Genomic DNA, 24850 nt, shown 5'->3' on the forward strand with positions numbered 1-24850 from the left:
AAGGCACCAGATACACAAACCTTTTGCTGCTTTGCTTTCTCTCTTCCCAGGTAAGCCCTGCTCTTGGTCTGTCTTTCCTAATTACTGTGGCTAGCTTTGTTAGGTAGATTCAGCCACAAAACACTTAGTGAGCCAAGGGCAGCACTGGAGGATGGGTGCCTACATATGTGATGACAACCACATACACACATGTAACAATGCTTATTCTTGGTCAGCACTTTTGGCTGTCATTTCCCAGGAGATCAGAGTGGTTAGTGATAACAGCTCCTTTCGTCCCTAAGGAAAATTAAACACGTGGGTGACCTCAGTTCTGCACTTCACAAAGCCAGTTATGATACAAAAACCTGCAGCTCCCTTCTCATATTCTTCACAATGACCTACAGGTGTGCAGATGAAACCGGTGGGTTTTTCATTCCACTCCAGATATCACTCTTACTTTTATATATATGATATGCTTGTAATGATCCTGGAAAGTCTTTGGAAATCTATAGGGATATGTAAATATTACGCAAAATATCTCAGCAATTGCAAAAGACTTCAAAGGCAACTGTAGGTGCTCAGGAGCACATACATTCTGAAATTCAGACTTTATGTACAGCTGGAGTTCACAGTCAATGTTCTAATAAACTGAATTAAAAAAGGAAAAAAAAAATAGTGGAATTTTTTTTCAAAGACAAACCTGTGCGAAGTTATTGGTGTTCAGTCTATAGAAAACAAACTTCACAATGTACATTGATTTATTAAAAAAACCCATGAAAGTTGGACTTCTTAATTCTCTTATTTGCCCGGTGCTGATTGATAGAAGAAAAAAATGCTATCCATAAATTACTAGAACATCGTGGCACTGCTAGACAAAGCAGTTATAAGGAGTAATGTTGCCAATCACTTACAGTTTGTTCTGATCCCTCTCTCTACAGCCTTTGAAATGCTTAAAAAAAAGCAGCCAGCCAAATAAAAACATATTACCTTCAAAGAGTCAGTATGCAGAAAACATTCTTCTGCTTTCAGCAGTATAAAACCTGGATCCACAGTATACTACAACAAAGTTGGAACATGGCAAAGCATATTAGCCTCCCAACAGCAGCCACTCACAAACAGGCTCAGCTCAGTTATACTGTTACTTACCCGTGACAAGGTATTGTGTCCTGGTCTGTGATCCTTGACTCTTCTAGCTGTTGATATGCTGGTCCTGTAATTCCATTGAACCTACCCCGAGGCAAGGGAGGAGTCCTCCGAAAGGCATTTCTATGTAGCATCCCACTTTTTTGTCCTGGGCTGCAGCATGAAGAGAGACTTCTAGGAACAACACCAAGAGTACAGTAAAAATTATCACAACAACAGCATAAAATTCTGCAAAGTAAAGGTTCAGGATTAATAACACATGGATTACTGTTCTCATTAACTTTGCTGTGGTGGTCTATGATGTCAGCAGAAATTCTCTACGGAAATATAATACTATAATCCACCATTAGCTGTTGTTTATGCTGTATGTAATACATCACCTCTTTTCTCAGAATGACAATAATCGCCCAGTATATTAAATGTTTTCTTGCACTTGATGAAGGATGCTTCTTTTTTCCACGCTGCATATCATAATCCCACTACATAGAGTTGACTCCTCAGACAGTAAAAACAAACAGCACAGCTCCAATATACCCACAGCTGAATTCAAAATCAGATCTGAAACTGAGAGCCCATTACATCATCTCTCAGCCTACAATGTGCTGCTTCCTGATATAATAACATTAAATTGAGCAAAAAAGTATAAGTGAACAACATAAGTGAAGCTTAAGAACTGCAGCTTGAAGAAGCCATCTAAGACAGGTTTCCTCCACTTTGAACAAGATTTCTATATTGTTTTATTCTTGTTTTATATACAGATTGCTTTTGTGTTTGTATACATCGATCAATGCTGCGTTGTTACTTTATGTGATTTAATAGAAACTTGAATTTGATAATAACAAGTAGTAGTTTCATACTTATTTTAGAAAACTGCTTTTGTAAACATTTTTCTGGTGTTTTGGAAGGAGAATGGAATTTTCTTCATCTCATGCAGGAATTAAAAGGTATCAAGAATCCACGGTTTTGGTATGCAAACCATAAATTTAGCTTTTACTAAAACAAAAATATGGTAACACAGAATTAAGGCAGGGTATAACCTATTCTTAATGTTAACAGGTCACAGTACTGCATGGTGTGACTGGCTATTCATTTTTTTCCTACTTCTCTTGGCATCTTCTGGGTCTCAGAAATGCATGTGTTACCTAATATTCTATTACATCTTTAATGATAACTTAAGATAGGTTTTGTAGATGCCTTTTACAAGTCATTATTTTTGGCTATGTGAATAATTCAAACTTTTGATAAAATTCAGCAATGCAGAAGACTTTTGATAAGTTTGCTTCTTTTTTTCCTATTATAATATTATTTAAAAATAATCTGCATTTTTTTACCTAGTGGGATCTTGGACAAATTAAAACCAACCTCTTCTGTCCAAAGTTAAAATAAGAAATAAATTCAATGGTCTCTTATCCTACTGCTCAAGCTAGCAGTGTTCCATCACAGTCTTGGCTCTGTTTTCTTCCACACCTTTATTTTTCTATTGCTTTTTAACTGAAAAGATCAACAACCCATAGCAATAGCATTCCCTCCAGGATTTTTGATGCTTCCTTAAATATATTTTTCCTTCACTACTAAGGAGGCTGTGGAAAAACTTTTTTAAAAAAATGAAATACTGGCCTTTCAGTTTTGAAGGCTGAGTTTGAGTTGCTTCATATTCTGTAAAGTAACACCACCACAACACAAAATAATCGACCAATTCTGCTCAGGAGAGTCTCAGATTATTACAGTAAAGGATCTCAAAAGATGCAGCTGAATGAATAATTTGTGATGGATAAGGAAAATCAGGGTTGTTTACTTACTGAAGCATATTCATCAATGTTCTACAAAAGTAAAAAAACTGAATAATTTTCAGACTTTAGACTAATTACAAATATTTGAAACTAGAAATTTTAAATTTTAATTGTAGTTGATTTGATGCCCTTGTGCATCCTCCTTGCTAGATGAGAGCACACAGTCTCCTATCTAATAATATGCACATGCAAATTCGCAAAAGCTCCTCATTTGTAATTTCAACACATACAGGTATACCTGAGGTAAAAGCTATAAACTGCAGCAAAGATGCAGATAAATGACTTATCTGGACTTCAGTTTGCACTGAAACTCTCACTGCTCCATGGAGCACTAGATGCCACAGGCTGTTAAAGGTGTGTGTGCTGGTCAGATCGAAGGGATCTGGCACATGCCAACACTGTCCTGCAACCACAGTGCTTCCAGCAGTGACAGTGTTGAAGCAACCAATTTGTTACCACTGGGAGGTTCTTATGTTTTCAACATTTTTGACAGAAAAAAAAAAGAGGGAAAAATGAATGAAAATCATTTGTGGTCATGGACAAGACAAATTCACTAAGGACCAGGAAATACTTACAGACAGTGCAGCTGTAAGCTGCAGGATAACTCATTTCTTCAAGCACCAAAGACAGTAACAATTTCTGTTAAAAGTTCTATGAAAAGGTAACTCCAGCATAACAAAGCTCTTCCTTTTTCACAAAACTGATCCGAACATCAGCAACATCTTCCTCTAAAAGTGTTAATACAGTCCCTCTCAGACTTCTGCTTTATTGCTCACATGAAGATTTCCTCCCTCTCAGGTAAACAATGCCTTTCAGATTTCTTCATGGAATTTATTGTCCTTTAGCCATCATTACGGTTTCTTCCTCCCTGCACTCCACTCTAACTGGGTAAAAGAAACCAGCCCACATAACTGAGCCACTCAATAAAATAGACCAATACATAAAGCTGAAGCAGATATGTACTTAAAATCTATTAATCAATTACTCCAGAATAAAAAAATCAGAATATGCATGAACTGGTTCACAAGTGATGCATAAACCAGAGTGGAATATAGTTGTGATGAATTAATGGTTTGAAAAATGCAGTTAATTAAGAACTTGGAATTCATTGTTGCAAGTTGCTTTCTGTGAAAATTTTTTTTTAGGCTGAGCAACCGAGTGGGAACAAAGTCTGTTCCTGCAGGTGGAGTATTCTCCTCTTGAGGCACATACACAACTCCCGAGTGCAGTTAACTGTGTTCATGAAGAGAAGACCAGCAGTGTTTTTACAGTAACTCTATGAATCTTCTTGTACTACTTTTTAGTTAATTACTAAACACAATTGATTTTACATCACATTATGAACACATTAAGATGTAAATTTGCCAACAGAACATGAAAAACCTTAAAAAGAGATGCTTTCCAGCAGCCAGCCTATATCTACAAATCTACTCTTCGTTTCTGAAATGCGAGCATTGTTGATTCCATTATATATTGTATTCAGGAACAGCATGTGTAGGGGCTAATTCCGGACTTTGGAACTCTACATAAATCCTTCAAAGCTACCTATATTATCTGGTCACCATCCTTGTGAGAGATACAACAGGAAAAGAAAACAGAGCATTCAAGGTACCTCAGTGGCACTGAGTTTAATCATCTGCCATAACTTCATCATATGCTCCCTGTAGTGCATTGATCAACCTCCATCCTAGAACTACAATGATATGCAGGATACCACCACAGAAAGTTGTTCTATATTGAAAACTTTAAAACTTCTTTTTATTTTACAATTATTTCTGATGAATATACAACTGTCATATGCGCCACCATACTCCTCCACTTTGAATAGGTCTTTAACTCCTTGTTATCCTTTTTGAGATGTATTTATAAGCAGCAGTCACACACTCCAGTCTCCTGAACTTAATACTGACACAAGACAGTGTCAGTCTAACACTTTCCATGGAACATGGATCACTGACTCCTCATGTTAGCTTATGAATGCAATTTGAGTCCATAAAAATCAGGGGGCCATTTTAACCAGGTGAGATAATAGTGGTACATTCTCATGCTATATACAAATGAAGAGACAACAGTATCTCATGAAGTGGTATTAATCTTTGTGATGAAAATGTTGTAATTAATGCTTCCTCTTATCACATATACCTTTTGCACAGCTGCATCACTTTGTGACTTAGTTATCCTTTAACCAAGTAGTATATACTGAAACCTTTCTACCTCATTTGTCTCTTAAATTTTATTACTAGTTCCCAAATGCTTGACCTTGTATTTAGCACAGCTGAAATTCAATCCACCTCTGTCAGCCATCCTTTAAAGTTATGCCATTCATTCCTTATATCTAAATCTTTATCTGTACCGAGTCTGTGATTCTTAACTAATTTTTTCAGGATGTTCCAATTTTTTTTGTGCCAAAGTGACGCACAAAAACATTAAACAAAGTTTGCCCCCAACATTAACTAGTTCCTTGAGTTACCTTTTCAACATAACTCCTCACTATCTCCCTCTTAACCGCCTTTGTGTATCCACATTATAGTTTTTCTGTCTCTCCCTGCTTTCTGCCATTAAAGGCATTAGACAAATGTGACAAGAGTGACTGAGGCTGTGTGGAGATTGAGCTCACCTACACCAAATACAAAGTAAGTCATCAGTGATGTGTTGCAGGAGCTGCTGCTGGTAAACTAGTAAATATTTTTTGGCCTTTTTTATATCTACTCCAAGAATCTGCTTCCCCCACATTTGTCCTAAAGCCTTGACTAGTCTAATTCAACATAATTGGCCCTCAGTTACTTCAATAAATTTTCCATACTCCTAAATATTTGACACTTGCTCCCATTTTTACAGATTTTGCTACTAGACTTGAAATTTCATGAGCTGGTTCTCCTTCCAGATTTCTTTGATCAGGATTAACCAAACCAACTTGACTTGAAAGCTTTGATTTCCACATTTTACTTCCACTTTGACTGCAGTAATGTCTATTTTCATATATTTGATTCTATTCCCATTTTGCCTCTGTCCTCAAATAACCATTCTAACTTAAAAAAATGAAATATATTAATTCAGGATTGCCCTAACAGTTTCATATATTATTTTTGTCCCACCATCACCTTTTCTTTTTCCTGTATAGTACTGTTTTTTTTTTCTTTCACAGCAGGAACAATTGATTGCTTTCAGTATTACCACTAATTCTTAACTCCCAATGAGTCCTGGAAATGTTCACTTCCAGCATGACTTCTTGCCCTCTGTGATATGGTTTCTTTCTTTCCATACACCCTATTCCTTTTAGACGTTACTTTTAGTAAATTTCTGCAGAAAATGTTGGGAAAATACCATATTCCTTATGCTTTATTCTTTTCAGGTTTCCTCTGCCTTTTCATTCTTAGTTGCTTTAGTTTATCATTACTTCTTCTTTGAAATTCAATAGTCTTATTTACAGAATAAGTTAAATTTACTCTTTAATTTTAACTGAATCAATTATATTGGAAGCATATAGATAAAATCTTTACCAAATGAAAAAAATTCTTTTTAGCATGGCTTTTGTGGTGTTAAAAGTTCATTAAAAGTGAAAACACAAATTATTTTTAATTTTAGAGTAAGTTTATACTATTTTGGTGTTTCTGTAAGACAATACAACTGCTCCAGGCTGAAAGCATCTGCATTTGGCTTTCATCATGTTATTCTCTGAAATGAATCCCTCTAAAATCAATGATGACTGAATCAATAAATGAAAGTCAGGATGACTAATTACCAAGAAAACTGCTATTCAAAGGGATCCCAACTCAATCCCATAATTGACAAAACTCTAATTTGTTTCTATCTATTAGAAAATAAGACAGTATGTGTTCTCTTCTTACCTAAATCAACAGATAATCCAAGATGAATTTTCGAGCAAATTGTACACTTTACAGGAAGTTTACTGATTAAACACACTTGTTAATTTTGAATTCTGACAGTATGAAAAGTTATTTTACATATGCAAGCAGAAGATGTAACATTCTTCTACTGTTATATCAGTGCATAATACAGGCAAAATATTTTAGTAGGTTAATAATAATACAGGGAAAATATTTTTGGAGACTAAATTTCAGTTTTCAATTTAACCTCTGCATTAATTCTTTGCATGCAGCTGAGGTTGGTAGAGATGGAAAATTGCTGTTATCTACTAATCTGAATGAAAAATTATTTCTGTCAGTCACATTTCAGCAACTCCAAGTGATTCCCTATGTTGATAGTCTTACTGTCAGGTAAAAATTGTATTAGTTTTAGGAACTGGAAACAGCCAGCTCCTGATTTTAAGAAATGATTACCCACCATTTGTGTCCTTGAAAACACCAGCAGAGAAAAGAGGTCTGGATGCATAACAAAATATTTTTGTAGCAAGCAGAAATAAAACAACAATGTAATTTTATGACAGCATAAAAGAGAGAACCTGCAGAGCTGCTATAATTTTTCCAGGCTCATGTCAGGTTTGCAATGGAATGAAGGGATATTTAGGATAAAACATAACCCTGTAAAAAAAGTTTCCTCATTTGGCCACACTGACCATTTGTCCACACTGAACACTATTCAGAAACTAAAATAGGAAGCTGTCACATGGTGCATAATTTAAAGACAGTCTTATAAGTCTTAGATGTTCAAGTTTGTTGCGTGTTTCATAAGGCAAGGGCCTTGTATAGTAAATCTTAAATTACAAAACTAGAAAAGATTTTTTTATAAATTAACTAGTCATTCCACTTCTTAAATTAGTTCTGAAGTAGAGACATATCAAACTTGGATATTGCCATTATACCATTAAAGGTAAGGGAATGTCATTTTGTTTTTTCTAAGCTTCACTTTGTGACCAAATGGCAATAAAATTCTACTCAGAACTTCTGTGGAAAGCATTCTAGGCCACAGTCCCATAGTTCATATCTATGTTAAATAAAATTATTAAGCATATTTTGAAAATCTCTGTGTAATAAGGAATAAGACCTAAGAAATGGATCTGACATGACAGTTGGCATTATTTTTTCATGCCAAATTAAAGGCTTAAGTAAGGTAAAAGCAGACAGGACCCAAATATCCCTTTCTGGCTCACATACTGCACTTTGTAGGTTAGGCAAATTATTCATTCAAATAAAAAGAACATGTAGCTGGCTGGGACACTGCAATGAAAAATGCAGCATATACTAGCCAGATCATAACCTCATGCAATCTGAGACTTTTTTTTTTGAAGTAACTTAAAAAAATTATTCTTTTAATAAACAAGTCTTTCCCTCCAGATTATCTAGCCGAAAAAATTCCAGACTCATTTTTTGCAGCCTTTTTTCTCTCTCTCTGTGTGCACCGGACCAGATGTTACCATTGCCATTTGACCAACATTATTGCTTATACCAGACACCAGTTTGGTTTCTAGTCCTGCAGTGAAACACCTGCACTCCTTCTCATCCAAAAAGGCTATAAGGATAATTCTAATCTGAATGCTATGCAGAGGTGGGTGACATTCCTCTTTTTCTTCCTCTTAGAAACAATCATCCAAACCTTTTTAAGCCTAGTTTTCAAAGGCCACCATGTTTTCATAAATAAACCATTATTAATTTCAAGTATCATTTGTTTAAAAAAAATAGTAAAAAAGGCTGGAAGTTTAGAACTATGTCTTTCTGCAGCAAATGAGCCATTAACTTCACAAACATTGATAAGGAAAGCCTTGTTTTTAATGGTTTCTCATACTGCAGCTGTTTCATTCACTGGTCTGTGTCTGCAGCTCCAACAGTGTCTTTAAATGCTTCCTCCAGGACTTTCACAAAACACAGATGAAGTTAGCAAGCATTGCTATTACCTTTTATGTCTGCAGCTATGAAAATGCTTGGACATCTGCTTAATAAGTGGGCTGAGGCTCTGCTGGTACCATACTGGTCAGCACCTCACCCAGTTCCAGCGCACAACAATCCTGCACACGTATCACCAGCTCAGTGACATCCCTCGGCAGCCAGCAAATCTCTCACCAGACAGCCATTTGCTCACCTGTGTTGCTTGATGGGCTGAGTTCCTCTGTCAGGAGACAAGGCCTCTGGGAAAGACTGAGGGCCTGAAAAACTAGACTCCATAACCTTGTGCAGAATAGGCCCCGGATGCCTGTCTGGTTTTGAATACTGTAGCAGAGAGAATAAACTTAATTAATACTCAAAAGACAAAGTACACTGTTGATGCTATTCCATCTGAATTCATATTAGAATGGGGTAAGAAGTGCTCTAATGCAATTTTAAATCAAAATTAGGGTTTGAAAGTAATACATTTATTCAGTACTGTTTACACAGCGGAAAGTACCAGTACTCATTATCCCCATTACGTTCTCCACATCAAAATGCTGATATCTGCATTAGCAGTAAAATTATGGACTGATCTGCCCATAATGATAGGGAACACTGATCCCTTTGACTAAACTCCTCTTTCTGTGCTTCTCCATGCAGAGACTGAGATCACAAAACACATCTCGGAGAACAGTCAGCAACTTCTTGGGTCCTTTGGCGATTTCAGTCAAACACTGCATTCATCAGCATGTACAACTATGAAAACCAAACTGAAACAGCATTTGTGTCATCAGATAAGCATGAAAAATATTTGAATCCTATCTGCAGAGCCAGATATCTCTTCTGAACAGGTCTGAAGCTTTTGACCTGGGAGTATCTGTGCTAGTAAGAACAGTGTAAACATAATTCTTCCTGTGACAGGTGTAGGTGTAGGGCAGTCTCTGGGCACACACTGAGACACAAAGGTCTGCAAAGCAGACATCAGACATGAACAAGAACAGATTTTTTTTCTTCTTGCTTTGTGATTCAACTGGAATTTCATAAAAAAAAAAAAAAAAGAAGAAGAGTCTCTGATTCTAAATGGAGCCAGAAAGTAAAAGTATAGAAAAAGCTGCACTTGGGCTTGTAAGAAGAATTCATGTTCTTGGTGGTTACTGGGCAATATCTCAGAGATATGAGAAGTTAACCCACATTTCCATTCAGGTATTAAAAATACATCACTCTGTAGATTTTTTACACTGCATTACAAGGACCTGCACTAAGACTAATTGCTCCGCTTTCCTTTCTGTACTGAGACTGTATTTTCAGATACCTAGATATCCATGTTATCTTCACAGTAAATCGGTATTTAGGAAGCGATTACATGATTACCTATTTTATAAAGAAATACAAATTAAAATATCATAATAATAGAAAAAACCGCAGTGGTAAAAAATGCCATATTAAGATACAATAGCCTAAAAATTCATGGAGATCTTTCAAAATACAGTTCTTTATAATTATTGTTTTTGTCTAACAGAAGACAAATAACTCCTTAAAAATACAGAATTATCTTATTCCCACTTATCTACAATTTTGTAGACTTCAGCAAAGATAAAAGAGGAAAGTCATACAAGATTTTTTTTTTAGAAATGGGTTACATGTATTTTTAGTCCATCTACTCAGACTTCTTATGAGTGATTTCTACAGATAAAGTAACAGATCTTCAAGTTTTTCTCCAATGGTCTTCTCCCTCTTTCTGTTGAAATACCCACATAAACGGGGCCAAAATCCCTGCTTACATACACGAAGGCAAAGGTATGAAAGCAGCAATGTGCAAAATGTTGCCGCACACATAAAGTAAACACAACTGAAGTAATAAGAAGAAACATATTACACTCCCATTTCTTTCGGTTACCATGATCTTAGTTGTCACTTGTAAATGTTGTAGATAAAATATTCAGACAGAAGTATGATTTTTAAGGTACTCATGTCTGTGAAGGCTTTAAACTTTAATAGTTATCCTGCCAGCTGCAGAAATGAAACTGGCTTTGATTTGTGACCTGAATAAATCAATTTGAGCTATGTTAAGAACGAGCTGCTAGTACCAAGAAGCTACTTCTGTCCTTTTTTCAGATTGTTCATGAAAAAAAATTGAAGGTCTGAATGCCTTATAAGACCATGAGTATGAAGTGAATTATGAAGAGTAATTAGAGATAAGCTGTGCCTTTCACTACATCCATGTTTAAGGTGGATGTGGGCTGGAGCAGTGGTACACAGAGTTTTTCCTCATTACAACTGAGGAAAACGTAGAAGTTGCTCTGATGCTGATTAGCAAATTGTACTGAAAGTCCAAAACCAAGAACCACTCAGGCACATTTTTTTCAAGGTATTTTTTGCCCCTAACCAAACATTTATGCCATTTTCAGATACAATAGTTATTACACAGTTACTGTAACAGCCATAACATTTGTTACAATGAAAATATGAATCACAGTTTAAGTTGAGGGTGTGAATATACAGAGAATTTGAACAACATAATTGAACATATTTGGATGTATCATGTTATTTGTACATTTTAATAGGTTTAAACACAGTTGGCTTAATCCCCCTTAAGCTTAGTTTTAAGTGCCACATCCCTTCTCTAAGATCATCTCTGGAGAAAAATACCTTCAAATTTTTGTGAAGAGTTTACAACAGTATCAGTTAGTGCCACCAAAAGTATAGGATAGGATTATTCCCCAGACATATCCCAGCAGAGCTCATCCTGCTGCTTCCACAGCTCAGTTCTCACCTGGGCTGAGTTCTGTGGAGACCTCTGACTGTTGTGAGCTGTTGAATATTCAGCCATGATGGGGAATAAGCTGTGAAACAATTTCAAAGGGCTGTTTCCAGCATCACTGAAAGCTTATCTGTATTATTCGGGGTTTTTAATGGTTTTATTGTCTTCTTGGTTAATTATCTGTGCTTGTTTGAGCAATTACTGAAAAACACTGGTGCATATGGCTAAATAAATTAAAGAATAATGATAGCTTTTAAAAAAAGTATTTTGCAAATTTTCAATTTTTCATGGTTTCATGGAGAAAATCATCTATTATGTAAAATTACTGAATATTTTCACAATAAAATTCCACCCCCTGCTACTTAATGCTAAGTGAATCTGTGAAGGCAGCCTGAGCCAGGAAAGAAGCCTCTGCCACTGACCTACTGTATTACTGAGAGCACATAATTCCTCTGTTCCATGCCTTCCATTCCTTCTAAAATGTAGGATTATTGGGTAACAAATGCCACTCAAATGCTTCAGAATAGCTTGACACTGTTGTCCTAGTGTTATGCAAACCAAAACACCCATCCCTCCCCCTGGCTTTACTTAGCTCTTCCCCCTCAATGATTTTCCCAAAATAGTAATAATAAAAGGTCCAGAAAGTCACGTGGTATTGCAAGAGAGGTGATGTAGGGATCCCATTTCAAAAACAACCGATAAGGCAGAGGGGTCAGCTTTAAATTACATTCAGAGAGGTCACCTCAAGGAGATAAAGAGCCAGTGATATTCCTGAATGGGCTGATCTTGCACAAAAGCCCATCAGGTGGTACATTTAACATCCTTACAGCTGTTCCCATATGCTCTGTATGTTTTGTTGCCAACACTAGCTCTAGACAGAGGACAATAAACTCAGGTTTGTCTATTCTGGCAGTGTTTCCTAAGTGGCCATGAGATACAGAAATGGGAAATTTGCTCTTGATCTGAGCTGATAAATCAAATTATAATTCAGGTAAAACAACACACTAATCCTTTAAAAGATTTAAGTGTATCTGTTGCTCAACAGAATTGCAACAGAACGGTGCAATATAATAATTGCATGTCTATCACAGTGACCAAAAAAACCTTATTTCCTACTACTATTAACAAAAAGTAACACGACATATAAAGAGCATTTTTTAGCCTCTCATAAGAATATCAAAAACCTGGAGCTAGTGACTGCATGCTATTAGAAACAAGTGTAGTGAAAAGTGAAACCACACAGTACAGCATGAAAAGCATATTAGCCACCTCAGAAGGAAAGTGATGGGGACTTAATAGATCCACTTGGTACCACGGGAGAAGGCATTAAAAACCACAAAGATGAAAAAGGCCACTTTAAACAGCTGTGACAATTCTCAGAAACACTAAAGGAATGGTATGGTTTCAGCCCCCCCCCCTTTTTTTTTTACCCCCATGACATATTTGTCAAGTTGTGAGAATTTAAAGAAACTCTCTACTCAAGGTGGGAAAAGAAGGTAGTAATCAGGAGCCACCCCACCTCCTCCTGCCCCTGCATGGTGTGTGAGGGTGCACCGAGGTCTTGTCTTTGTAAGGGGGGGGGGAAGCTGAGAATGACAATTTCCTTCTTTTTGCTTATGAGGAGATCAAACTGCTGCAGCCCCCTGGAGCAGAGTCTTTAAATCTCTCTTGGATAGAGTATAATCTCTTTGGGAAGGGGTACTTAATACTTGGAAGACCTAGGTTTCATGCACTAGGTGAAATAAATCTGAATCTCCTGTGTACCTCAAAGATCCTGAATTAAAAACTGGCACATCTGTCTCTTCCTGGTTGAAGAATTATAGCAAGATTACCAGTGCATTAGTATCTAAATCCAAGAGGCTAGAAAGCCTAGCAAGAACAACCTAGCAAGAAATTATGTGTGTTGCTGCCAGAATATTTGGGAAAAGCAGTGGACTTGAAGGAGACTCAGGAAATCCTAAGAACTGTGTTCAAACAGTTATTTATGAATCCTGATTATAGTACACAGTATTTTTCATCTAATTTGTATGTTTACCAAAGTAATGAAACCGCTATGGAGAGAAACAGACTTGTTACAGGAGAGCACAATTACCAGCGATGAGCTGCAGGAGTTCAGACAGAACACAACTGTCCTGACAAAATCTGACTCTTTATTTCACTTCTCAGGATCACAACTGAGTAGAGGGAGGGAGTGGAGGAGATACAATGCATTTGAGTGTGGGAAGAAGAGATTGGTCAAGCTCCTTACAGCCACAAACCACTTGAAACACTCTCTGCTAAACCCTGAGTCTTGGGAAATAAGCTAAACCTCTTTCTAGAACAACACAATATTTGGAAAGATAGATGGACCCTTTACTAAATATAGCAACCTCTGAGTCAAAAGGTGATGGTTCCTTCAGAATAGTCATAAAGAATAAGTATCCTCATGCAACTATTCTCAGGTCCACACAAAAGTATTCTTCTCTATAGAAGAAGAAAGAGCTGTGTGAAAAACCTGAAAGCATCACCAGGTCTATTGAAAACGGACAAGAAAAAAATACAGGAGAATCTTCTAGGGAAAGACACAAAGGTAACATAAATGGGAAAACTGTCTTGCTTGTAAGAGGAGCACATGGCTTGGGAAAAGAAACAGCTTCCAGGATTACGTAAACCAAAATGCCAGACTGGAGGAGTAATTTCCAGAAAATAACTGTCTTAATTTATTTAAGTTTATTTATTAGCTCCTGGAAACAAAGAGAACTAAGATTTCTCCCCAGACCCATGTGGTGGCAGCTGCAGATGGGAATGGCAGAGAGATCACATCCAGGCTGCGACCAACAGAAGGGAGCAGAGCCACGGGAGAGCTCTCTGCCCCACGCTGCTGCCTGGTCCTCTTCCCACCCAGCAGATACACCCAGGGCAGATCTCTGGTCTCCAAGGGGGAGTCACTCAGCCATTCCTATGAAATACCTTTTCAAAGTTCCTTTTCTGCTGCCTCACCATACCCCTGCCCTTTTTTCTCCTCCAAGCTGCCAGGTTTTGTAAATATTTCATGAGCTGCCTGCATGAATTCCTGCACTAAAATCTTCCTAACAATAGAAACCATTATTACCCTGCACTGTTATGCTATATCCAGCACAAGGTCATTCTGTTTTTCTTCCTTAGTATCTTTGTTCCCAAAGGGAGAATGCATTAATGGCAAGGAGAAAACAGTGGCAAGCAGCCACAAGAACAAGAAAATGGTGTGTTAATTACCAGCACTGAAAATGACAGCCTGAACAGCACTAAGAACTGAAAAGCAAATTTGGATTAAAATAATAAATATAATGGTGGCTTTCAATCCCTAATGTCCAGAATCCACAAACTGCTTCTTCAGTCATTATGGCTATTGCTACGGCAAAAGAAAATGACTGAAATAAAGGTTGTTGATGTGTTTGTTAGCTGTTCAGGAGACATCAAACAGTTCATGGAAATGATGGGTTGACAAAATATAGCACTGAATTACAGAGAGAAAAAGGCAAAGAACATTTTCTTAGTGTTAACCAAGGCTTACTTAATATGATAGAACAAAAGGATCATGAACTTTACCTATTGTTGTCATCATTACAACCCAACAACACTCCCAACAGCTTTTCTTTTAGGGGCTAGAAATAATATATGACTGAACGAACTGAAAGTGAAATAAAAAATTGCAAAAGGTTCCCCAAACTGTGATTATGTCAATTTAGTGAAGCTATCTTCCTTCTTGAAATAGCATATTTTTCCTGCATTTCGAAGCATATCATGAGTATATACAGGAGCACCACAATGGTATTCCTACAAAACAGAACTTTAACTGAACACAAGCAATGCTCTGACAACTTCTCTGTCACATCAGGGAAATTCTGCTTACTCTAAATTGGTTAAAAGGCTCATACTTATCGCTTACCTAATTGGATGTAAACTAGGAGTTACATATCACTGGCTAAGTGGGCAAGAGAGCTCACTTTTGCTAAACTCCCACTATTTTGATGGAATCTGGCAAATAAGGTAGTCATTCCTTTGAGCTAAGATACTTTAAAAAAAGGAGTTAATAATTTAGAAAGGCTTTAACACATCTTTTATATTTTCTTATTATATTGCTACCAGGATCCTTCTCAGTTCTTCCAAAGACTTCATTCAAAGTAAGACAGTATTAATTTAGGGAGAAGATGACATTTATTGGAAAATACCTTGCATCCAGGGCTAAATAAATCAGTTATCTTCAAGTTCCTTATTTCAAATATGCTCTATGCATTTCAGGATTGTGAGACTGTATTAACTTACATAAAACCACATACAGAAAATGACTAAATAAATTTCAGATTTACTTTGAACAAACTAATTTTCATTCTGTAATCTAAAGTCCCTTTAACTAAAGACCCAGAAAAATGAGACCATCTGCATGGTCTTCCCTTGGGCACTAGTTTATATGTGTAAATTTAGTTCCAGATTTTGAATTTACTCTGAATTAGCTGTGACAAATCTCTACATTTTTTCATGCAGGTTCACTAATTATTGGAAGACCTGACATCACTTAAGATCAAGGACCCTACTTCACCTATAACCAACATATATGAGCTACAGTATTGAAGGAAACTATATTACTAATTTCCACTGCTAGATGCAGTGAAAAGCTCAGCAAAGTCTACTACTACATGAACGAAATGTACCAGAATCCATTGAAACAACTTTAGAAAAAAATCCCTGCTTTCCATTAACAGGCCTGATAGAAAGTATTTTATGAAAGAGGTGAGAATTCTTGTTCCTGTTGCTCAGATGCTAATAGCAGCATGAGGATGTGCTGCCATCAGCAGCAGGAACTCAGCCAGGCTATTAAGTGCTGTAGCTGGCAGCATTACTTACATTTTGCAGCTGGACTTGGCTTTGTGCCATACACTCCGACTTTGCCATCATGCTGGAAGCATTTAGGCTGTAGGTTTTCCTATTCTGTGTTTCTTTCAGCTGTTCATGAATTTGCTTTGTTTGTTTCCTGCAGAGAGAAATAAAATTCATGTAAGAAAGAGCTAACTTGATCTTCTACTATAGCCACGATATTTTTATAGCCATAGTTCCCTTTGTTCAAAACTTCACTGTATTAGATGAGCCAGCTGAGCTAATTCACTACTGTCTTATATTTCAATGCAGTGGTTGTTTTTTGGCAAGGCTTATAAGAGGGGGAAAAAAAGAGCTCTTCTGTTTTAAAATATCTTCTATTCTCAGATTACCATAATAGCATGCTAGTTGTTTTAGTGCAGAATTTTGTAAGATCCTCTATCACATATTTAACAATAGCTTGCAAGTAGGTCTGAATAATAAAAAAGCATTTTGCTCTGATTTGGAAAAAAGATTTTGGCAAATAAAACAGGCATTAGCCCCTGTTGGCTATGAAAATTGATGAAGAATCAAAGATTTCTGCTAGCTGATTAGGCTTGAACTATAACCCATCCTGTACAGAGCAGCTTTTACTTTCATGCTTAAACCTCAAAAAAACCCATCAGTCTGGCATCTGAGGCTGTGTTGTTGACATATTATACTATGATTCACAATGTCAGAGCTAGGAATACCACTGGATGAATAGCTTGTGTTATTCAGGAGATAACTACACTGTTAATAAAGACACTGTTTCTGCCTCACTACATTGACAAACTAAGTTATTAAGTTCTGTACATGACAGAGGATATGAGACAGCAAACTTTAAATATTACTTTTATCTTCTGCAAACGGATATCTCAGATGGGCAAAAACTGTTAGCAAAATATATTTAAGGCCTTTTTATTAGCTTTTGATAAGCTACATTGTCTTGGACTATCAGTTTTAAGCAATCATGAGAAATAACTTCACAAAACCACTTTAATTCTTTCCTTTTTTCCCTTCTTTCTTTTTTCTCCCCAGAAAATGCATCTCCAGCAGTGAACCTCCAACAGCCCTGAAAACCACCCACCAAGGTCAAGGACTTGCCAGCAGCAGCATCATTTTGTTATGCCACCAGCAGCTTTTGGACAGCAATGGGTTCAGAGCCAAATTTCAGAAGGATGTTATTTCAGGGAATAAGAAATAAAAAAAATATGGCCTTTCTATACTGAAATTGAAATTGTAGCAAAAAAAGCTTTAGCAACATTTTGAAAAATTTCTGATGATTTGGCTGCTGAAAGCTTTGTGACATGGTCAAGTTTGACAGCATCTTACTTGAGTCAGGCCAATGAATGTGACACTGAACGATTAATAAAAGTAATTTTAACTTCTTCACAGTGGAGTTTGTGTCTACTGCAGGAAAGCATAAGAAACCAGAGAAAATTAGTTAGTTATGTGGTCAATGGGGGAGCCTGTGAGAAAGGACAAATTCCCTCAATATGAAAGCAAGAGATGAAAAGTGTCCCTGTTCAGAACTCAATTTTAATAGTACAGTTTTTAATATATTAAAATAAATACATGGAATTTCCCCTGCCTTTGAGTTTCTTAGTTTTGATTCAACATGTCTAATGTAAGCAAATGCTTCCATTCATCAAACTGTAAGTACCTGCTTAGAAGTAAGTATTTGTTATGGCATATTTTCATAAACAGGTCATAAACTATAATAAATCTTGGACCCTATGCATATCTCTTAGGCTTTCTATTTACATCCTATTTTGAAAAAGCATGGCAAATGAAAAAGAATGAATTTACATTGTAAACATGGTACAAATATGAGTGACATAATTTGAATATAGCTAGGAACTCATAATCAGTAAAATTTACGAACAGAGGTGGGTGAGGATATAATTTCTCAAGCAAAAACCTTCTTAAAACTTTCAAAATTCTTCCTTATCCAAAACTTCTGAAGTTAATATTGGAATAATCTAAATAGATACATAATCTGAAGGATTATAATGTCAAATTACATTAGTCAGTTGATTTTGAAACATGTCTGACAAATTAGTCAGTTGATTCTGAAACAGTCTCTTTTTTATGCCTACTAATTTTTGAAACCAATGACATTGAATAATTTACTTTGTAAAATATCAAAATGAGCTCTTTAGCTTCTAATAAAATTCCAGGGGAGATCCATAAAAGCAACTTTAGAGTTTGTATGAATAACTATTTTCTGAACAGCTAAATTACATACAACTGAGGAAATAAGCAAATCTATCCATATATCCTACTGGAAAGCCAGCCACTTGCATGTTGGTCTTCAGAATGGTTATGGAACATCCAAGGGTTTTGAGTGGAGACTTCATATAAGGTATAAACAATGATAGTGAAACATGATCACAGCATCAGACTTTGGGAATGTCTCCAATACATAAAAAATTATTAGAATTTAATCAGGAAAATAACAAAACAATTTTGGGAAGTCTAATTTGGATTTATTTAGAAAACCTGGGTTTAGAGTTGTTTCTATGTATATAAACACCTGTAAGTAAAACTGGAATATTCAGCTTCACTACTGCAATCGTTAAGATTACAATTGAGATTGCTGAAGATAATTTGCTGAGAAAAACAATCTAATCATTAATTTCCTCTTATGTTCATGCAACCTAACATTAATATTAGGTTTTTGCATATTCATTTTTCCAAACTATAGGATGCACAGCTATAAAACTAGAAACTATTAATTATTCAAAGTTACTGATTAATAAATTTATTTTATAATTTTTGTTTTCAAAACAAACGGGCCTTATGTGTTCTACTTTAGAGTTATATGGCAATGAAGTGTTACTTCAGCAAGATATAAAGTCACTAGTCATTTATAAAAGTCTAAGCTGTAAAGGGCAGCCCATTACTGTACTCTTTGCCTGTTGCTAACACTTCCAGCACTTTCTTGATTAACCTAAAAGGAATAATTGGAAGGGCATAGAGTTTAATTATAGTCCTAAACTTCCTCAGATTGATTCTATTTTAAAGGACTTTTAATTCAATGGTACATAGGGAAGTGCCTATTTCTAGCAGATGGTATTACAGAATTGTCAGACTAAGAAACTGTGGGTCAGTGTCTTCAGGGAGACTTTTTTCTTAACAGGTCCACTATTCAAAATTCCTGTATCTATTTGAAATATTTAATATATTTTTTATACATCAAATGAAACCCAAGGATAATCCCCCATGCAGGAGGAATGCTTTGATAACATTCAGGCATAGTCAGGACATGTATACCTGAGAAAGAGGTTCCCAAATATCTGCTGACTAAAAGCTAACACATGATAAACATTGAGGCACTTCAAATTTGTTGGGTTTTACAGCCTTAAGACACTGGTCAATGTCACATTTACAATACTATTTTACATGGTCTCTATGAGATCCAGTCTAGATGCTTTTACTTTTTGGACAGTGCTAGATGGAGCCACAGCCAGGGCGTTAGGGATTGATTAGTATCTCACCATTACTTTACTCATATATTGTATAAGACCTCCTGAGTGAACCAGAGGGTCTCATTTTCTCATAACTCTTCAAAATTCAGTTCCCAGAATCTGGCAAAAGCACACTTCAACTCTTCCCTGTACCTCCCAACTATCATATTTATAATGCAGATAAAATCCCAAACCCGACACCCCCACCTCCTCCTGAGTCATGACGCACTATTGTCCTGTGAGTTCATCTTTGAAGTGTTATTTCCACTCATTATTTTCAGACATAGCTCTCCTCACCACCTCATCAAAGTCATGGTATTTTGAAGGCTGTTGCAGCCCAGCTCTGCACCACTCCCTACAACAGTGCAAAACCAAGGGGTGCACAAGTGAATAACAGAGGGGCATTTTATTCACAATATACTCAGTCACTGACTGCATGTTCTTCCTACTGACAATCCTGTTCTGCCTTTGCTGAATCTCTCTTCTTCAGCAAAATCCCCAAGCCTTTCCCGGTAGATCCTCTCTCGCTCTTTCTTCTGCAGATCTAAAATGCATAATGACATGTCTAATGCAGTACAAAAATGGCTGTCTCTGCTTACAAATTACACTACAACAAAGGAGTCTGCAGAGAGGAACTGTCCTGCCTGTCTGTCCTTCCCAGCTAGCATCATTGTCATACTGGATGTCCAAAAAACAATTAAACAAAATCTCTCAAGACATTAGAACAGGTAGGAGTGTTCAGCAAAAAAACATGAACCACTCAAATATCCACTCAAGTCACGTACGAACTACTCCTGCAGTCTGAGGGAAAGAAAAAGGGGGAAAAAAGACCTGGTGACTTTTCCAACTTCTTTTTTTTGTTCCTTTTTTTTTCTTCCTGATAGAAATATCAATTGTAATTTATTTTAAATAAAAAGCAGTCCTCATCAGATTTCCTAGCCACTAAAATAAATTCTAGAAAGGGGGATTCAGATAAGCATCCAGACTTTTAAATAGCGCAAACCTCCACATTTTTGATGCTCAGCCACCCTAACTAGCCTCACGCAGGTACTTTTTACATTGATATGTGTTCTCTCCTTAGCTCCAGCTGGAACAGGAATGAAGGATGACAACCATATAGAACATACTTATAGATACAATGGCACTGACAAGCAGGTCATGTAATTGCTATGAGGTTTTTGCAACTCAAATTACACACAGAACAATAAATATTATAATGTTCAGTTGGGAAGATAAAAGAATAGAGCAGAAAGTATTTCTCTTGAAAATAGTTTAGTACAGATTATTTCACCATACTTGAATAAGTCAAAGTGCTTCTATATTACAGATATTAATGCATTCACATCAACAGTTTACAACTATTAGCTACAGGTTGCAGATATCTGCAGAAAGCTTGTTTCTTTCTGCATTTCTAACTTTACTTTTGTTCTCAGCATACAGGATAAATGGGACTTTTAGGGACATGAAATGAAATGCAAAAGGGAGATGGTATGTTTAAACTGTCATTTTCAAGAAAGGAAAGTGATTATTGCACTGATAGCAAAAGACACAAAATTATTGCTGTCAAAAAAAAAAAAGAACTGGAAATGACACAATCTATTCTCTCCTGATATCAGAAAATAGAAAAAACAACACATATTACTTGTGTTTACTTTTGGGGGGGACTTAACAGTTCTGGCCTGACCAGAGATAACAACAGCTTGAAAAGGAGGGGAGAAACCGAAGAGCTGTAAAGCTGTAAAAAGGACAGGAGCTAAAGAACGAGCACGCCAGACGAAGGCTCTTACTTTGTTTTGAAGTAGAACGCTGCACAAAGTATGCCCACCACGACTATGCCAAAGATGATACAGGAAATGGACAGCACCTGGCGCTGGTACACGTCCTCGCTCTCTGTGAACAGCAAAAGGGAGAATTATGAAAGCATCAGAAAACAGCACTTGCGAAAAGCTGATTTCAGCACATTGTGTTTTCGCTAATGATCGACAGATACGAGGGACTCGGAGGTCTGGGTCGGCCAGTTCCTCAACAGAATGGATGCTTCTCTGAACCTCTTATCTAGGTAAAGGTTCATAGAGTTGTGGCCTCCTAGAGAACTTTTAGAAAATGGCTCCAATACACAGTGAGAGATAAAAATAATGAAAATCAGGAGAGTTTAATATTTTCTCTGCCCTACGTGCCATTTTTTCAGCCTTTTAAACAAAAGATTCTACCATCAATAGGATAAAGAGCCCTACAACCATGGAATTTTTCTGGCTGAAGGAAAGAACCATCAGAACTCTTGCAATGTCCCAGGAGAGCCCAAGTTTTTTTTTAGCTACCCCAAAAATGTAAGGATTTTTTTTTGAGTGGTGATTACAACGCCTTATTCCCACATCATTCTCTGTACTTGAAGTTTATTTACAACATAAGGCAGTAAAAAATTAATTCAATGAACCTGGACAGAACCCAATGAGTACTTTGCTACAATGCACCAGATATTGCTCTGATAGGAGTCTATTTTTAAGAAACAAATTTCCTGTATAAATCTCATAATATTCAAGTTAATTTTAAAACAGGACCAGAATGAAAGTTAAAAAAAAAAGAAGAAAAGCTAAGAAAATAAGGAAAGCACTCACTCGGCAGAAAGAAGTTGATAAGCAACTGGAGATTCACAAACTCAATCAAACAACAGCTTCTTAAGTATCATTTTTTTTTTAATTATTTCAACTACTTTTCAAGTTCAAGGTGCTAACATGCTAAACAGATTGTTATTTTTTAAGATCAGTTTCTCCAAGCATGCAACATACAAACCAGTATTTTCATTCACGTATTTCAGGTGGAAAGCCAACATGTAGGACTCTCAAAGCACAGTACAAGCACTGTACACTGACAAACCTACACCTCCTTTCTAGGTTAGAGATCTTCAATGCAGACCCACCCGTCAGGATGAACACCAGACACATATGTCAAGTAGATGGCAGTAATTCCAAAATTGTAAGTCTCAGGTTCACGACAAATATTGTATGACAACACCAAGATGAATCTAGGCAAATACTAAAAAAAATCTATACCTAGTGGGAATGTCAGTCAAATACTATTTGGTGTTATAATGACTAAAGACTATGTACAGTATCCTAATCAGTACGAATTATAATTTCTCAAGAAAGTATATCACAGTGCTGTTACTGAAGATTTGGAGTCTTAAATACAATCATTTGTCTCTTATGTCAGTCCTTTTTTGGTAAGCTATTAAAAATAAAATTGCAAGGACGAAATCTTTATTTTTTAATTCTCTACTTGCTCACCCAATGAACATCACAATGATACAGAAACCATTTCTAAGATACAATGTCCTCAGCTTCTGTTGACATTTTTTCCTCATTTAAATTTGAAATGTTACAAGTTGTAGTTTTATTATACTGTCTTAAAAATAAAAAGAAGCAAATAGACTTTTTATCTGTCTAAAATATAACTGGAAAGGTTGTAATTCAAGAGGAAATCCTGTTCACGTTGCAGTAAAACTGATTCCAGTACAGCTTTAGACCTCATTCCTCATTGGCATGTATAAAACAGTAAATCCTCACTGGCAATGAAGCAAACGTTTGGGGGTTTAATTTCTTTTTGTTTGGTTGGTTGGTTTGGTTGTTTTACTAGCTTGTGTAAACAGTATCACCCACCTTCAATTTCCACTGCAACACACAAAGGACTAATCCTACAAACTTTAAATTCATATGCTGAGGTGAGTCACACTGAAAATAATTAAGGAATTCTTCAGTCAGCAATTGTTAACCTATTCTGCCTGAATACTGATTTCAGCACCTACTGCCTAAGCCACAACTAAAACATACATAATTATGAACTTTAATTTCACTTTAACATTCCATATAATTAAAAAAAATCTATTTATTAAAAGAAACTGTTTTAAGTAAGGCATGCAAACAGGCTTAATTTTGCTTTTCTTTCAACATAAGACCTCATTAAAGACTTTTTTTTTTCTTGTGCTAGGTGGTTTCTTTTGAGAGATGGTAAGTTTAATGCAGCTATGCTCTTTTGTCAGTCCTGAATAGCGATCACTGTCTTGTTAAAGATGCTTTAGAATAAGTCTTACAAAGATAAAAGCAGTTCAGAGACCAGACAATATTATCTTGCTCAAACAACTATGTGAAGATTTAAGTCTTTTGTGTAGTCAGATTAGTCCCTGTCACTAGCTTTCAACACATGCTGATCAATACTTTCTTTCCTTTTTGTTTACTTTGTACAGTGCATATTTAAAGCAGTACTTATTGATTAACTGCATACCATTTCTTAGACACCTTTGTTCATTTTTTATATCCTTTAAATCTTTATTTATGTACTGAACTTCACCATTTTTTGTCTCCAACCTCTTTAAATATAATCAGTTAGGCATTTTTCCATTCTCTAATCTTCCACATTGGCTTTATTTAAAAATCACCTTCTTATTGACAGCAATGTAACCTGCCTTTCTCTGCAAACTTTGAAGGTCTCCTCATGGTTGCCTTGATTTAACCTCACTACTGTCAGGTTTTAGCTGTGCTAAACACAAATGGCACAGGTGAGATCGTCTCTAGCCAAGGAGCACTGAATAGGGCCTGAACCAGGCAGATGCCTATAGCTAAGCATTGCACAGCACTTTGGCTCTCACAGAGCAGAAAGCTGTAGAAATTCAAAGTGCAGAAAAGAGAAGAAATGCAAATTCTTTCTCCTTGGCTCAAGATGTGCATCAACTTGAGCATACACATTTTTACATACTGAAACTAACTTTCCAAGGTAATCTAAAGCGTGACTGAAATTGTTAGTCTCTCTTTATTCACATATATTCATGTATTCCTTGTGAAGTACATCACCTCAATTACAGTCTATTGAATTAAATTCTCTTGGGAGAGGACTCCTCATTTAATGAGCAGACAAGGAAATATTTCTGCTAGAAATCAAAATATAAACTGCCATGGATATTCCTGGATAATCCATTTGAGGATTAAGACTATAGAATGTGAATTCCATCAAGCATCCAAATTACAAAAAATACACAACCTATACCAAGATAAATGTGACCACAGTGCTGAAAGGTAA

General features: G+C 36.3%; 1 protein-coding gene across 1 annotated transcript in view; it reads right to left on the reverse strand.

Moving 5' to 3' along the window:
• The window catches only part of NRG3 (neuregulin 3), a gene marked incomplete at its 5' end in the record, with an annotated part of 378099 nt that overhangs the window by 7383 nt on the left and 345866 nt on the right, over window positions 1–24850 (reverse strand). The window contains 4 exons of the mRNA XM_027698646.1: window positions 1126–1296; window positions 8910–9037; window positions 16320–16446; window positions 21568–21670. Coding sequence (XP_027554447.1) covers window positions 1126–1296; window positions 8910–9037; window positions 16320–16446; window positions 21568–21670 — 529 coding nt within the window. The remainder of the gene's footprint in view (window positions 1–1125; window positions 1297–8909; window positions 9038–16319; window positions 16447–21567; window positions 21671–24850) is intronic.

Source organism: Neopelma chrysocephalum, unplaced genomic scaffold (assembly GCF_003984885.1).
Source record: "Neopelma chrysocephalum unplaced genomic scaffold, ASM398488v2 Primary Assembly neopelma1_131, whole genome shotgun sequence".
In the NCBI taxonomy this organism is placed as follows: domain Eukaryota; kingdom Metazoa; phylum Chordata; class Aves; order Passeriformes; family Pipridae; genus Neopelma; species Neopelma chrysocephalum.